Source organism: Phoenix dactylifera, chromosome 17, assembly GCF_051530095.1.
Source record: "Phoenix dactylifera cultivar Ajwa chromosome 17, Ajwa_hap1_PhDact_Kaust_v1.1, whole genome shotgun sequence".
Taxonomy (NCBI): domain Eukaryota; kingdom Viridiplantae; phylum Streptophyta; class Magnoliopsida; order Arecales; family Arecaceae; genus Phoenix; species Phoenix dactylifera.
Window position 1 is genome coordinate 17859123 of NC_143206.1, and position 13570 is coordinate 17872692.

Genomic DNA, 13570 nt, shown 5'->3' on the forward strand with positions numbered 1-13570 from the left:
AGCATCTATATAACTTCCATTTTTTGCTAATGCTTTTGCGATGTTTTTGAAAGCGTCGAAGCCAAAATTATCGACACTTATAAGCGTCGATACATGCTTTAAAAAGTATCGAAAAAAACTATTTTTTTAGTATTATTAGAATAAAATATTATTTTTATAAGTTTGAATGGTATCTTTTGTAAAAAAAATAATTAACATTTTTTTACAATATTGATCATTGGATCACAACTTATATATTTTTTGAAGTTTTTTTATTTATCTGTATGAATTATCAAGTGGCTATTGCGCGGTCCAACGATGCCCACGTTATGTAATTAGAGGAAAGAAAAGGCCGAAAAAAAGGTTAGGTTTAAGATTTTGGGCTTGCAGCTGAGTTGTCGGTACTTCTACTATTGTCTTCCAGTCACTTCGCCTACAGTTGTCCCCACTACCCTTTCGGCGTCGTTCTCATGACTAAATGCCCCCAACCCAGTAAAGGCCGCAAGGATCAGCTCACGTGATGCACAAGGGTTTTTTTTTTAAAAAAAATTATTTTTTTGTTGTAAGATGCACAAGGATGGCGAGGGAGGACATTTTGTCAACGTGGCCGTAATCTGATCAGCCATCTTTCCTAGGTTTCGCAATATTTAAAGCAACAAAGTGCTCATAACAACAACTTATACTATAAATAAGTACGCCATGATGGGACTTTTTCCTAAAACATTACCACCGACAAAAAAAGTTGGGAAAGATTCGCCCAACTTGCGTCTATTTTTGGCGCCTTATCCAATAGTGGTGTACCTTTCTTTTAAATTTATCTATAAATGATCTATCTATATTATGTCACTTTGGCATGCCACGTTCGCCCATTCCCGGTCTCTAGATTGGGGTTCATTGGGGTTCTTAGCCGGACTAGGCGCACGTACACCCATTCCCGTAGCCCACGACATTGCGGTTCTTTTGCGGAAGGTGATACGGCCAGGTAGAGAATCTCACAACCTTGGCCCGGACAACCCGACAGGGTCGGTGTATAATTTTCACCGCAAAAGATTGTGCGTATCTATTGAGATTATGCGTAGATTCTGATTATATGTTTTGCTTCAACGAATGATTGATTTTTTTTTTTTTAGGATATCAATTGTTGAATCATATTCTGCATAGATGTCGTAGAATTATAGATTTTTTTTTATTCATCTATATGTACATACCTAGCTTGCAATAAAAATATTGTCCCAAAAAAATTAATATTTTTTTAGATCTTTTTTTTTTAATTTTATGGATAACCATAATTCCTGGGCTTAGTGATTATCTTTTTGTATTTAGAAAATGAGCTTTCTTGACATCAATTTCCTTTGTGCACCCTCAGAGAAATTGGAAGTGGACATGGGACTCATGGGTTATGCCCCTTTAGGAACGGATTACTGCTGCTTACGTGTATAACTTTGGGTTGTCTTGATTCTTTAGGTATATTACAGCTGTTTGGGTAATTTTTTTTCCCTTTTATTGTTTTTCGAATCGCAATCAAATTTTATGACATTAAACTCTTCAAGTACATTCTGCATTAACAGGTAAAAGAAATAATAGAACTAGCATGGGATACAACATAGTTGGTCCTTCTAAGGTGATTTACAATTAGTGGATATTTTGCAGTTGTTAATATAACCAGTTCAATGCACCCCTACTTCATTAATGCCAATGCATGTGCCCATGTATGTATGCTATATCCATATCTGTTTATATATAGATATTTTTATTCCTGAAACATGTTTGAAACTGCAATATCATGCAATTCTTAAAAGATTCTAGTGCTTCTATTTTTCATATTGTAATATTCATATTATCATAGAATGCTAGTATGATATACTCAAATAATATTATCATTTTATTATATTATATCTAAAATTATTATAACATAATAATATTGTAAAAATATTGCTATATTTATAACTAATTTCGAGCTTATTATTTATTATATTATTTAGGTTAAACATCACAATGAATAATTTATAAATTAGAAATACTTTATAACAACAATTTTTTATTATACAAATAATTAAACAATTAAAAGTACTTTCTAATGAAATAGATGTTAAGGTTTCGGAGCATAATGACCAAACAATAAATAGTAAAAGCTCTCCTGTCCAAAGCTCCAAAGGCAACAAAACTCTATTGCCTACAATAATACCAGTTGGGATCCACGTCTCGGAGTCATCTCGAACAGCTATCATCTTATGGGATACCAAGTTCCAGGAGCAGTCGCTGCCGTCTTCAAGCCCCGAGACATGGGCCGAACTTTGCCGGCGGTCGGAGACCGCGGCTCCCCTGCCACCAAGCAATTAATCGTCAGCCGACAACGGCCGCATGGGCATCGCCTCGCCGTCGACACCAAACTCTGTGGGTCGCAGAAGGTGCAAAAAGGAAGCATATTCCAACGCGCACGCGCGCAAGAGTCCCATCAGAGAATGAACAGAGCCGGGGAGGAAAAGGAACATCCTCGCCCGACCCCCATTGTAGATGAATACCTTGATGCAGCCATGGCCGCTCGCCGGAAAGTGCGATTAACCCCATCGGCCGCCTGCTTTGATGCATGAAAACCAGGCCACTTCTCCTTGCCCTGTCGCTTTGATCCGGGGTGAGTCTCCCACTGGCCAAGCACAGCCCTTCTCGCCGCTCATGTTAAACCCATCCCATGCACTGGACTCGCACCAGAAGGTGCATGCCCTCATGGATCATGTGATGCTTTTACTCCTAACTCTAATTTTTTAACAAAAAAAATCATCTGAGCGAGCGATATCCACAGCTTTGGAAGCGGGGATAGGGAAAGAAACGTCGGAAGATTCGGGGGGGTCGTGGGTTGCACGTTTAGCCTTCTGAATGGATGAAAGAACGGGTGTGGGCCAGCGGAAATAGTCGGCAGAGGGCCGGGATAGTGCTCATATTCCGGGTTTCTTGCCATAACCGGAATAAAGGTAATACGTACGAGGGGGGAGAGAGAGAGAGAGAGAGAAGGGGTGTTCGATGTTGAGATGGGGTACCGCCGGGGGAAAGGATCGGTTGGGGAGGGGCCTGATCGCAGTGGGTGGGGGTTGGAAAACCTTCTTATCTTTATTCCTTTCTCGTGTCCCCAACTGCCCTGGTAAGTCTTCAAAGCAATGGTCCAGATTCTATCCGGTTTTGTTATTCTTCTCTTCCTATATTAGGATGGATGTTGCATTTGTTGGGTAGGTTGATGCTGATTAGATATATGCTTCGACTTTAACTGGATTTTTCTTGGGTCGTGACAAAATAGTTTAGATAGTTTCTTTTTTCAGCTTGATTTTTTTTTAAAAAAATGCATGGTCTAAATTAGATAGCTTTCACTTAGATGCATATGTAGTTTTCTTTTCTTTTACTTGTTAGTGAAATAATTTCTTTTTTTTGACGGATGATGGAGAACATAAATAACCCTACATTTTTAGTGTTGTTTTTCTCTTGCTTTTAGGTTGGACCCTAGTAGATCGCTTCATCGGAGCATGTCCACAATCGATCGTGCGCACCACCCATTCTATGAATTATATCTAATAAAAGTTTGTCAAGCAACTAGACTATCTTGACAAAAAAAAATTGGTTATTGCTTTCACTATCATTAAATTTTACCATAAAGTTTTGATTTGCAATAAAAACATTCAAAGAGATTTACATTAGGAGCTTCTACTAACATTACACGAGCAAAAAGAGATACAATTAAAGAATGCTGACCTAGATGGTTTCTAAAACTACTGAGACTAGTTGTTAGCTTAATTAATTCGAGCTGAATCTGAAATGAAGGGAGCCATTTTAGATGTTTTCATTATGCTATTTGATTTTAGGAAAAATCCACTGGTGTGCTACAAGCGGCTAGAAAAGCTGTTGAGACCTATTTCAGGTGTTGTCAAGTTGTAATTCGTGGAACCATGAGTATTTATCAAATGACTTTTCTGGCCTCTTTCAAATTTAATAGTTTCTCTCATGCCCTTTTGTTCTTCTCCCGCTTCTCCCTCGTCTGTCTCCTTGATTTGGTGCACAACCACCAAAACCCTTCACAATGTGACTATCATCGTCCTTCCTTTTAGTCGTCTAATTCATGAGTGCCTAGCTTCTCCTCATCTAATTGCTCAAGTTTAGCTATAGTGTCTCCATCTTCAGTCCTAAGAGTCTCCTTTATCCTAACCAATCCCACTATGACCCATCTTGAAGTTTGGAATTATTGCCTACCCTTGCTTTGCTAAAAGATTGATATCAACAAAAAAAATATCACAGAGTGGTAGCTCAAAATGCTACCTACATTTGTTGGACATTAAAGAATGATGTACCTAGGAATTGCTATTTGTGATATAAAACAATAAATCAAAATTAAAAGCTTAGTATTTATGACATCTTTTTCTGAATCAATTTGTAGAAAGCTTGCTGGATCGAGGCGTGTGATGCATGTTGCCCTAAAAATGTGATTCGCTCTCTACATGGAGGTTTGCGGTGATCTCATCTTCACGGTACAATAATCCGGCTCAGTTCGATTCTCATCTAACGAGTATGATTATTGGGAGAAAAAAATTGGGCAATGAAGAAGAAAAGAATTCTCTGTTTCTACCGAGAAATAGAAAACCGAGAAAACAATGAGTGATGTGAGTGAGAGCTGGATTCGCAGATCGAGTATTCCAAGATGCTAAATTTGGAGTTTATTTATAAACTCTGTTCAGTGATCGATAAAATATCGTATTTCTAAGTTATGCGATGCTTTGGAAATATCTGATTTTATTTGGAAACCAATTTTTTTTATTTCCAAAAAGTTGCAGTTTTTTTTAAAAAAGATGCCCGGCAAAGAGTTATTTTAAAATATTAAAACCATCTAAAATTCAAAGACTAAGAAAAAAATTAAATTAATTTTAAATTAAAAACTCCCACATATTTTACTAATAAAATAATATGTTTTTGATGCCAATTCCGCTTGTTCTTATATTGTACACATCGATGCATCCTAGTTTCTAAGTTAAACCACTCTAAATATGGTAGCAGGCTAAAGTAACATCACTATATTTTCACACTCCTCACATTTGTTTCTCAAAAGAATCCATGACGACATTAAAATTCTCTTTGGTAACAACTTTTTGGGCTACCATTTATCATTCATGTAATATAATATGTATTCACAATTCAATAAGGTGCATCCCATGTTACTATCCCATCAGTTTTTGTGATTTGTAATTTGTTTGTTTGTTTCTTCACCTCATTGAAGAGGCGGCGCTTCATGTTCATACCATTTCACCAATAAAATAGCGTGGTCGGTCCGCCATTGGCCCCATCATCATTATTGGTCATTTTAATTCCAATAATGTAGCTTTCTCATGCCCAAAATGGAAAACTGAAGCTCGTTTCTCACACACAGCAGAGAACTTTAATTAATGGATAATTAATTGAACTAATAACACTAGAAATTAAGGCAAGTTTTGGAAGGCGTATTGATTGGGTCGTCTTTTTCGCCGTGCATAATTTTAAGGAGTTTTTTCAGACTGTGCAGTCTTCCCTTTTTTTTTTTTTTGCTCTGTGTTATTTATTTGATGCTGATATAGCTGAGTGTACTTATGGTAGGATTATGTGAGCAGCAGATTAAAAAAAATAAAACCCAAGGCGAGCAAATATAATCCATGGCCGGGACGTGTACGGCTCATGGCCTCTCGTTCCCACGAGGTGCTCGCGCTCAATAAAGAAATCCACTCCCCATCGAATCAACAAAAGAAGGAAGGAAAAAAAAAAAAGTCCCTCCCATCCGACGGATGTCACCTACACCGTCCCCCGTCCGTCCGATTCGATCAGACGGTCCGGAATAATGGACCTATCAGACGGTCCCCGATATTTTCTCCGTCCGGACGGTAAAACCGGGATACCGGCCACTGGCGGTAGCCGTACTGCACACCTTATTTCCGATGCCTTCGTTTCTATATATACTCATATTTTAGGAAGGCCATTTGATCCATGGTGCCTGTGCTGTTCGGCTCGTCGCACGTCCAATCACGTGCCTTTCCTTCCCGTTCTCTTCGTTTCTCCTCCGCCGCCCGCGGCCGCTGGAACCTTCTCTCCGCCGCTGCCCACTCATCAGTAAGAAGCATGCGATTCCTCCGAGGTTTCTCCTCCTTCTCCTCCTCTGCTCTCGTTGTTATTAATTTTCTTTTATCTTTTCTTGGAGATCGAATCCCAAATGACCATGGGCTTCTCTTTGTTTCTTGCTTTGTTTCTGATTAAGGATTCCCGCTCGGATCTAATATCGAGGGTTTTGTGTCCGTTTTGTTAGTTCTCGATCTCTACTCTCTAGCTGGGAGATAAGAGGCCGGAAAGAACGAAGGAGGGAAGGAGGAGACCCAAAGAGAGAGAGAGAGAGAGAGAGCGGAGACCATCTGGTGCATGTGTTGGAAGATCTGGAATCATCGCCGGCGGTGAAGTGGGAAGCCAAATGTTCCGCAAGAACGACTCCGCCTTGTCCTGCTTCTACCTCTACTTGCTCTGGCTCTTCTTCCGCAAGTAGGCGACAAGCGAAACCCTACCCGAGAAGAGAGGATTTCGGAGGAGAGGGCAGAATTTGATCGGATTCTTGAGGAATCGAAGTCTTGGTTGCGATCGGATTCTTGAGGAAGGATGATGATGCTGGATCTTAACCTTGCGTCTTCCGGCGAGTCGTCGGCTTTTAAGGAGAAGCCGCTCCCCGATGAGGACTCTGGGACCTCCAACTCCTCCGTTCTCAATGCCGAGGCCTCCAGCAACGCCCGCAATGACGACTCCTGCTCTGCCAGGCCGGCCGCCGGCTTCCAGTTCGGCATCCTGAAGCGCTCCACGTCTGCGGTAAGAGGGAACGAGGTGGAAGAGGAGATCGAGGGGAGTGGAAATGATGTCTCGCTGGAGTCCAGCTTCCTCACCAGGCAGCTCTTTCCTCCGGCTTCACCAGTGGTTCCAGAATGGCCCCAGCTACCGGCGGTAGCGGCATCTTCGTCCGCATCATCCAGGCAGCATTGGTTGGATCTCCGCTTCAGCCAGTCCGACGTTCCAGCGGATGTCAGGGTTTTGCCGCAGCGGCAGCAACAGCATGTCAAGAAGAGCAGAAGGGGGCCACGCTCTCGGAGCTCTCAGTACCGGGGAGTCACGTTCTACCGGAGGACCGGGAGATGGGAATCTCACATCTGGTTGATTCGCTATATTTCTTCAATTTTGTGATTGTTTTTTCTTTTGTTTTTTTGGTTCCGGTTATGATTTATCAAAAATTTGTTGTTTGAAAATTATGCAGGGATTGTGGGAAACAGGTTTATTTGGGTAAGTTAATTCGGGCAATTCTGTTTTAATGATCGGGTATTTGTTTGCCTGCTCATCTGATATCCTCTGATATCATATGTTTTTTAATGGCTTGGATTTTGTAGGAGGTTTCGACACTGCTCAAGCTGCAGCCAGGTTGAAACTGAGTTCTGTTTATGTTGAGCCCTGTTGCTATTCGTCTTTTCCTGGTTAGTCAAAATTTAATTTGGAAAAATCGTGTTCTAATTGCAGGGCTTATGATCGAGCTGCGATTAAGTTTCGAGGAGTTGACGCTGACATAAATTTCAATCTTAGTGACTACGAGGAAGATCTGAAACAGCAGGTGATCAAGCACCTGAAATTTATTGAGATAGTTTGTCCTGTAGGAGGATTCTGGCTTATCTACTCTGGATTCTTCTTGCTGATCAGATGAGGAATCTTACGAAGGAGGAATTCGTGCACATACTGCGTCGCCAGAGCACCGGGTTCTCGAGGGGAAGCTCAAAATACAGAGGGGTCACCCTTCACAAGTGCGGCCGCTGGGAGGCTCGCATGGGGCAATTCCTTGGAAAGAAGTGAGCAATCCTTTCTTTATGCTTTGTTTTCTAGTTTGTTCCGTTTCCTCCTTGGAATCAGCCTGAGATTTTGCTCTTGCATGTGATTCCTTGCTGATAATATATTGGGTCTCGAAGCTTGAGATCCGTGGTTCTATCTGTTTGGTGAAAGCACCTTAAGCTGTATGACTAGATATGTTAACTGTCCTGGTTCTTAGACAAATGAAAAAGAACGTGGAGACCCAGTCTTCACCGATTGAGAATGCAATACTTGGGTGCAGGTACATATATCTTGGGCTATTCGACAGCGAAATAGAAGCTGCAAGGTCTTATTGAGCATGGGATTTTTCCAGTGCTGACAATGAATCTCTTTGCTTACTGTTAACTTCAACAGGGCTCCATTCCAACATGAATCTCTTTTTTCCTATTCCTTTTTGTTTTTTTAAATATCAGGGCTTATGACAAGGCAGCTATAAAATGTAATGGAAGGGATGCTGTTACCAATTTTGAGCCCGGTGCCTATAAAGGAGAACTGCTTACTGAGGCTAACAGTGAAGGTATCATCTGCAAATTGCAATCTCTTTCTTTATGTGCTTTGGAGTTAGAGGTTGTTATATTCATTCATGAAGATTAATTAATCAACTGTGGTGAATTGATTTGTTGATTGTGGATCTTTTTGACATAGCCACCGGCCATGATATTGATCTGAACTTGAGGATTTCTCAACCTGTTGCCCATAGTCCAAAGAGGGATCACAATTCAGTAGGCATCCAATTCCACTATGGCTTGCTTGAATCTTCTGACGCCAAAAAAGCAACGGTAATTAATTTGCTACAATCATATTTTATCTTTTATTTAGTTATCTCTTCTCACATTTGGAGAAACTGAGAATCTCTTTGCTCTCTTCCATAAAACATGTGTTTGTAGAACGGCGTGCTACCTAGAGTTAGATTGACCGTGCCAAAAGCAGGATCCGGAACAAACATCATATAAATCAAGCAAAAATAGTAGAACAAAAAATTTGGGAGAGAAAAAAATAAATTTGTTCCAAAGAAAATAAAAATTGAAACAAAGAGTTCAACTCCCTTACCTCACCAAAAATAATTCTCTCCAAGTTTTCGCATAACTTTCTCCCTCTATTTATAAAACCACACACTCTCTTCTACTGCAAGGCAAACAAAAACATTAATATTCCGCTTCAACTAATAAACAAATTTAAGTATATCAAGCTTAAGGCTCAACCTAACTAAAATAGCCAGCACTAAAAAGACAAACTATTCTAACTAGAGTTAGAATAAAAAATAAAGATAAACTAGGAATGGAATCCTCGAACAAAAAGGATAAGAAATGGACTTCCAACATTATTTGATTGAGATGCTCATTCCTCACTTCATTTGCATTCAGTTTTTCTCAACCAATATTGTCATCTTGCTATGATATTTTTTATTTTCAAAGATTAAGAAGTTAGGAGACTCTGTAATGTACAACCAGTGTCCTATTACCTTACTGTTTTTTGTGCCTCGCCGCTAGCTTATTTGTTGGATACCTACAAATGCCTGTCTTTGATTTATAAAAGCTAATGGACCTATTTAATACCAGAAAGCTGTTTGATAACTAATAATACGGACTTCTCGTTGTCTTTATCTTCTACTATAGATTGATAGCCCTTCTTCCCTGTTGGCTGGTCAGCCGCATCATGTATGGACTGCTCAATACCCGGCCCCCATTGAGGTAATGTTTTACAATTTTTTCTTTTTATCGCAAATTCTCCTTAGCTAAATGTCAAATAAGATTAGCTTAATCCTTTTTTTTTTAAAAAAAAATAACTTGATTTGTCAACTCTTGCAGAAGCTGGTGGTTTAGATTTTGAAATTCAACCATTTATTTTAGCTTCTAGTTTCACTGTATTGCATATGGTTTTAGAAATCAGCAAGTTCTGGTAGTTATTTTGCTTTGTCTTTTGCCACAACAATTGTATATGGTTGGGCTTTGTAAATTTAGTAAAGTTAGTGGTACTCGCGTCTGAAACGGTTCCCTGAAATGAACATCTAGTAGTTGACATTCCGAACCGCTCAACAGCTTGTGGAAATGCTATAATTTTTATTGGTCAAAAATTTTCTCCTTTGCAAGCATCTGACTACGAGGTAGGATAACTTGTTAAGCTATGGATACCCAGTGACACTAGACTTACTGTTTTCTGGTAACTTTTTATCTCGGTGAAACCAGATCGTTAAGACGTGTCTCATCCACCATTAGCTGTGAAATGCATATGTCACGCATCTGAGATTTCAGTTTGAAATTTTCTGAATGAATTATTACCTAAGAGCCAGTTCCCTTGACATATCCGCTCATTGGGAGGGTGTCATATGTCACCATCCACGTCAATTTCCATAATAGAGTGGGCGCAGGGCACGGGGGGGCATCTGTAGCATTGGTCATGGTAAAAATTTAGCGGTCCTTTTTGAAGGTTTCATCAGTTTGGCTTCAGCCTAAATAGTAAAGTGTCTCTTATTTAAAGTATCTTAATTGTAGCCTAAGGGGCATACATAATTTCATTAATACCTTCTTTGGCGAAACAGGTCTTATCCTTTTGGGAGCGAGTATCAATTAACCTCAAAGTAGGCACATCGAAAATCAAAGATTAATGTCTAACCTGTAATTGTACAAGAGCAACCATATTCCATTCAAGGATAATTAGCCTTTTCTAGGAGGTCACCTAGCTTGTAACGTTGCAGTCTTATTCTGTTGACAGCCATTTGTCGCAAGTTACATAGATACTGAGCTTTCATAATATGCTATTGACATGCTCTGTTTTTCCTGTATCATTTGTTTACGGCATGTATCGCATATAGTTGTGTCGACTGCATGTGATTAGTTGCTGCCTATGATTTACAGGAAAGAGCAAGGGAGAAGAGGCCTGAGGTTGGTTCTCCAGCTCTACCCACCTGGGCATGGCAGATGCATGGCCCTGCTCCATTTTCGCTGCTCTCTTCTGCAGCATCATCAGGATTCTCAATTACTGCCGTTACATCTGCCCATCCTTCGGCATCCCTGCAATCCCAGTTCGACCCACTAGCTCCATCCAATTTTCTTTTCGAGAGCTGAACCCGTGTGCTTGGACTCCTGCATGATGTATGCTCTCGACGCCAACATCTCTAAGGGAGCGGCGGAGGGTAGCCATCTGCCAAGTAAAAATACGGGGATGGTGCTTTGTTTTCAAATTTCCCATGGTGCGAGTTCGGATTTTTAACAGTTGTACGCCAGCTAACTTAAAGAGTGGATGGTCGTGATTGGAGATTAGCTTTTGGCCTGCTGCTGGGACTTTGTGGGTGTCCTCGAATGGAGCCTTTTTTTTTTCTTTGCCTTTTGAGGGTACGTGGATTCGAAAGAAGAAAGACCGGCCAGTTGCCACTCTGGCTCCGAGCTCTCTTCTGGCTGGCCTGAAAGGCATCCTTCCTGACTGCTTGTTCTGAGTTCTCTTCCTTTATTTATCTTCTCATCTCAATGGATTCCAGCAGGGCCCTGCTTTTGGCAAACGCGATGCTGTACCACCTTTATTATTGATGGGTTCCCTTGCAATAAAACTGACGAAGCTGTGCCGGATGGTTTGTCTGGGCTTGTTTTGTTTTTTTACATGGATTGATTGATGGGATATTCTCAGTGAAGTATTCTTGGCAAGGTACTTTTTTTTTTTTTTTTGGTTTCACTGCTGTGTAAACAGTTGAAACGGAAGCGGGGGGGTAGAGATACGTCTCTTTGTGGTGGTAATGTAGCTGGTCTTTCGTATCAGGAAACAGCCAACGGTTACCGGCTGAAGCCGGTTATAACAATTGTTTCTTCAGGGCTGCACGCGCAACGTAACTCCTTCCACTCTCGGTCCAAGCGCGTACGCTGCGCCGATTCCAAGGCTCTTGGGTTCTAGCTTTGTGTTTTGGGAGGCTTGTCAAATCACGTGAAAAGCCTGGTCCGGCGTACACAAAAGCCAGGGGTATCCGTGGTGCGGTTGTGGTGCGTTCCGCCTCGTATGTATATCAGCGCTTTGGTTGGATTAGATTTAGATGTCAAAGGATGAGATGTGATGTACCTGCCAGCTGCGAGTGGACGTCTCCCTCAGTAATTTTCAAGTTCATTTTCGTGGGGGGCCCCCCTCCCTGCATCCCCGTGAGCAGACGCACTGCAGATTTTCCGATGAAGAAGGTAGTCCACTGTAATTTAATGCTCTATTTGGGAAAAAATTTAGAGAGCCAAAAAATATTTTTTAATTTTTTAAAAATATTTTTAGATAAAAATAGTGTTTGATAAAAATTTTAAAAAATTGTTTTAGTTTTCTGAGAAAGCTGAGAGCAGCTTTTTGGAAGATGTTTTATTTTGGAGCTTTTCGAAAAAAATTATTTTGAACTTTATCGGAAAGTTATTTTTTTACCAAAATATTGATAATAAAATATATTAAATAATTTAATATTATATTAAGTTATTATGTTATATTACTATATTATAATAATATTATATTATATTATAGTAATATTATACTATATCATATATTTATGTATTAATATATGTTATATTTTATTATGCTCTTTTTTATAATTCTATGCAATGTTCTTTATGATAATTTCGTTATACAAAAATATTTTTTCAATTTATTTATTAAACATATGTTAACGTGCTACAGCACTTTAAAAATATAGTTACCAAACATCAAATAATTTTTTATAAAAGTTATACTTTTAAAAGTTCTACGACTAACAGCTCCTCCAAGTAAAGCATGGTTGGATTGATTGGTAACTTCGAACTAAGAATTTTCACCGTAACAATTTTCACTTGTATAAGAATTCATGCTCTTGAGAATACAACGTTCATGACTCAAAAACAGCATCCCCGACTTGCAAACTTATTGAGGGACACGACTGCCGAGATGACTCTCAGGTTTGCCTGCGGGATTTTTACGGCCCCCGTTTCCACGTACGTATCGTCTGAAATCTGTCCACAGAGCTTGCGCCACATCAGTCGAAGTCTGTGAAGACGCGGAGATGGCACATTAGCCTCATCGTATTGACTGTTTCAGTGACGCCCTCGCAGCCTCTGGAGGATCCATGCAGAAATAAAGTTGCCTGTATATGTTTTTCAGAAAAATAAAGATGTCTACATTAATACCCTCGCAGAAGTGTACAAGAGTTGAGTGATGCTAGCCAGACACAAAAATCTCATGCACAGAAAGAACTACCCATCTGATGGGAAACATGGCTTTGTAAGAAGGTGACAGGATCCCACGTTTGTATTTTGAAAGAAATTCCAACTAAAATAACAAAGATGCATGTATTCCCTTATTATTAGTCGTCAAAGATGAGTTTTTCATCCATATGAGCGATGTCCTTCAAATATAACAGGCTGGATAAGCGCCTCTATTTTTCTTCCTGAAAGCTGATAAGAAGAACTGTCTCTTTTTTTATGCAGTGATTCAAAGAGTAACACAAGTTAGACTTAATAATTAATTCATCACTCGCATTAATTACCTTCCTAAGGTAGCATTTTTTTCACTTGTCAGTTGTCACAAATTAAGCAAGCCAATAAACGGAGAACTATAAATTAAGCAGACAGTGCATGCAACTGTACCATGCGCACGAGTTACGTATCTTCGAGTCAAACAGGCAATATCCAAGTGAAAATTCCAACCGTAGTCAAAGAGTCGATTGAATTTCAGAATAATTACTACATGCAGCGTGGTCGCATTTAAACATAGAATG

General features: G+C 39.9%; 1 protein-coding gene and 1 long non-coding RNA gene across 5 annotated transcripts; both read left to right on the forward strand.

The window, feature by feature from the left end:
• Positions 1–833: 833 nt before the first annotated feature.
• On the forward strand, positions 834–5721 carry LOC148699677 (uncharacterized). Its single transcript, XR_015974467.1, has 3 exons — positions 834–961; positions 4397–4487; positions 5584–5721. It is a non-coding gene; the product is annotated as an uncharacterized LOC148699677 (long non-coding RNA).
• Positions 5722–5962: 241 nt separating this feature from the next.
• Positions 5963–11459, forward strand: LOC103706643 (APETALA2-like protein 1). 4 transcript variants are annotated; one of them, XM_008790807.6, is made up of 11 exons: positions 5963–6115; positions 6236–7166; positions 7268–7293; positions 7398–7428; positions 7525–7615; positions 7702–7847; positions 8108–8152; positions 8280–8383; positions 8512–8645; positions 9483–9557; positions 10722–11459. In XM_008790807.6, the coding sequence occupies exons 2-11, from the start codon at positions 6625–6627 to the stop codon at positions 10929–10931; spliced, it is 1404 nt and encodes a 467-aa protein (XP_008789029.3). In that variant the 5' UTR covers positions 5963–6115; positions 6236–6624; the 3' UTR covers positions 10932–11459. The 4 variants fall into 4 exon arrangements, with proteins under 4 accessions (XP_008789029.3, XP_008789030.3, XP_008789031.3 ...); XM_008790808.6 differs by having other exon boundaries at positions 6284–7166; XM_008790809.6 differs by lacking the exon at positions 8108–8152.
• The last annotated feature ends 2111 nt before the right edge of the window (positions 11460–13570 follow it).

Bases quoted from the DNA above. Each gene is read 5' to 3' on its own strand.
- LOC103706643 (XM_008790807.6), top strand. From the start codon at position 6,625: ATGATGATGCTGGATCTTAACCTTGCGTCTTCCGGCGAGTCGTCGGCT. The intron at 7,167-7,267 runs GTTGATTCGCTA...AAAATTATGCAG, and splicing joins AGATGGGAATCTCACATCTG to GGATTGTGGGAAACAGGTTT. The intron at 7,429-7,524 runs GTTGAAACTGAG...TTCTAATTGCAG, and splicing joins ACTGCTCAAGCTGCAGCCAG to GGCTTATGATCGAGCTGCGA.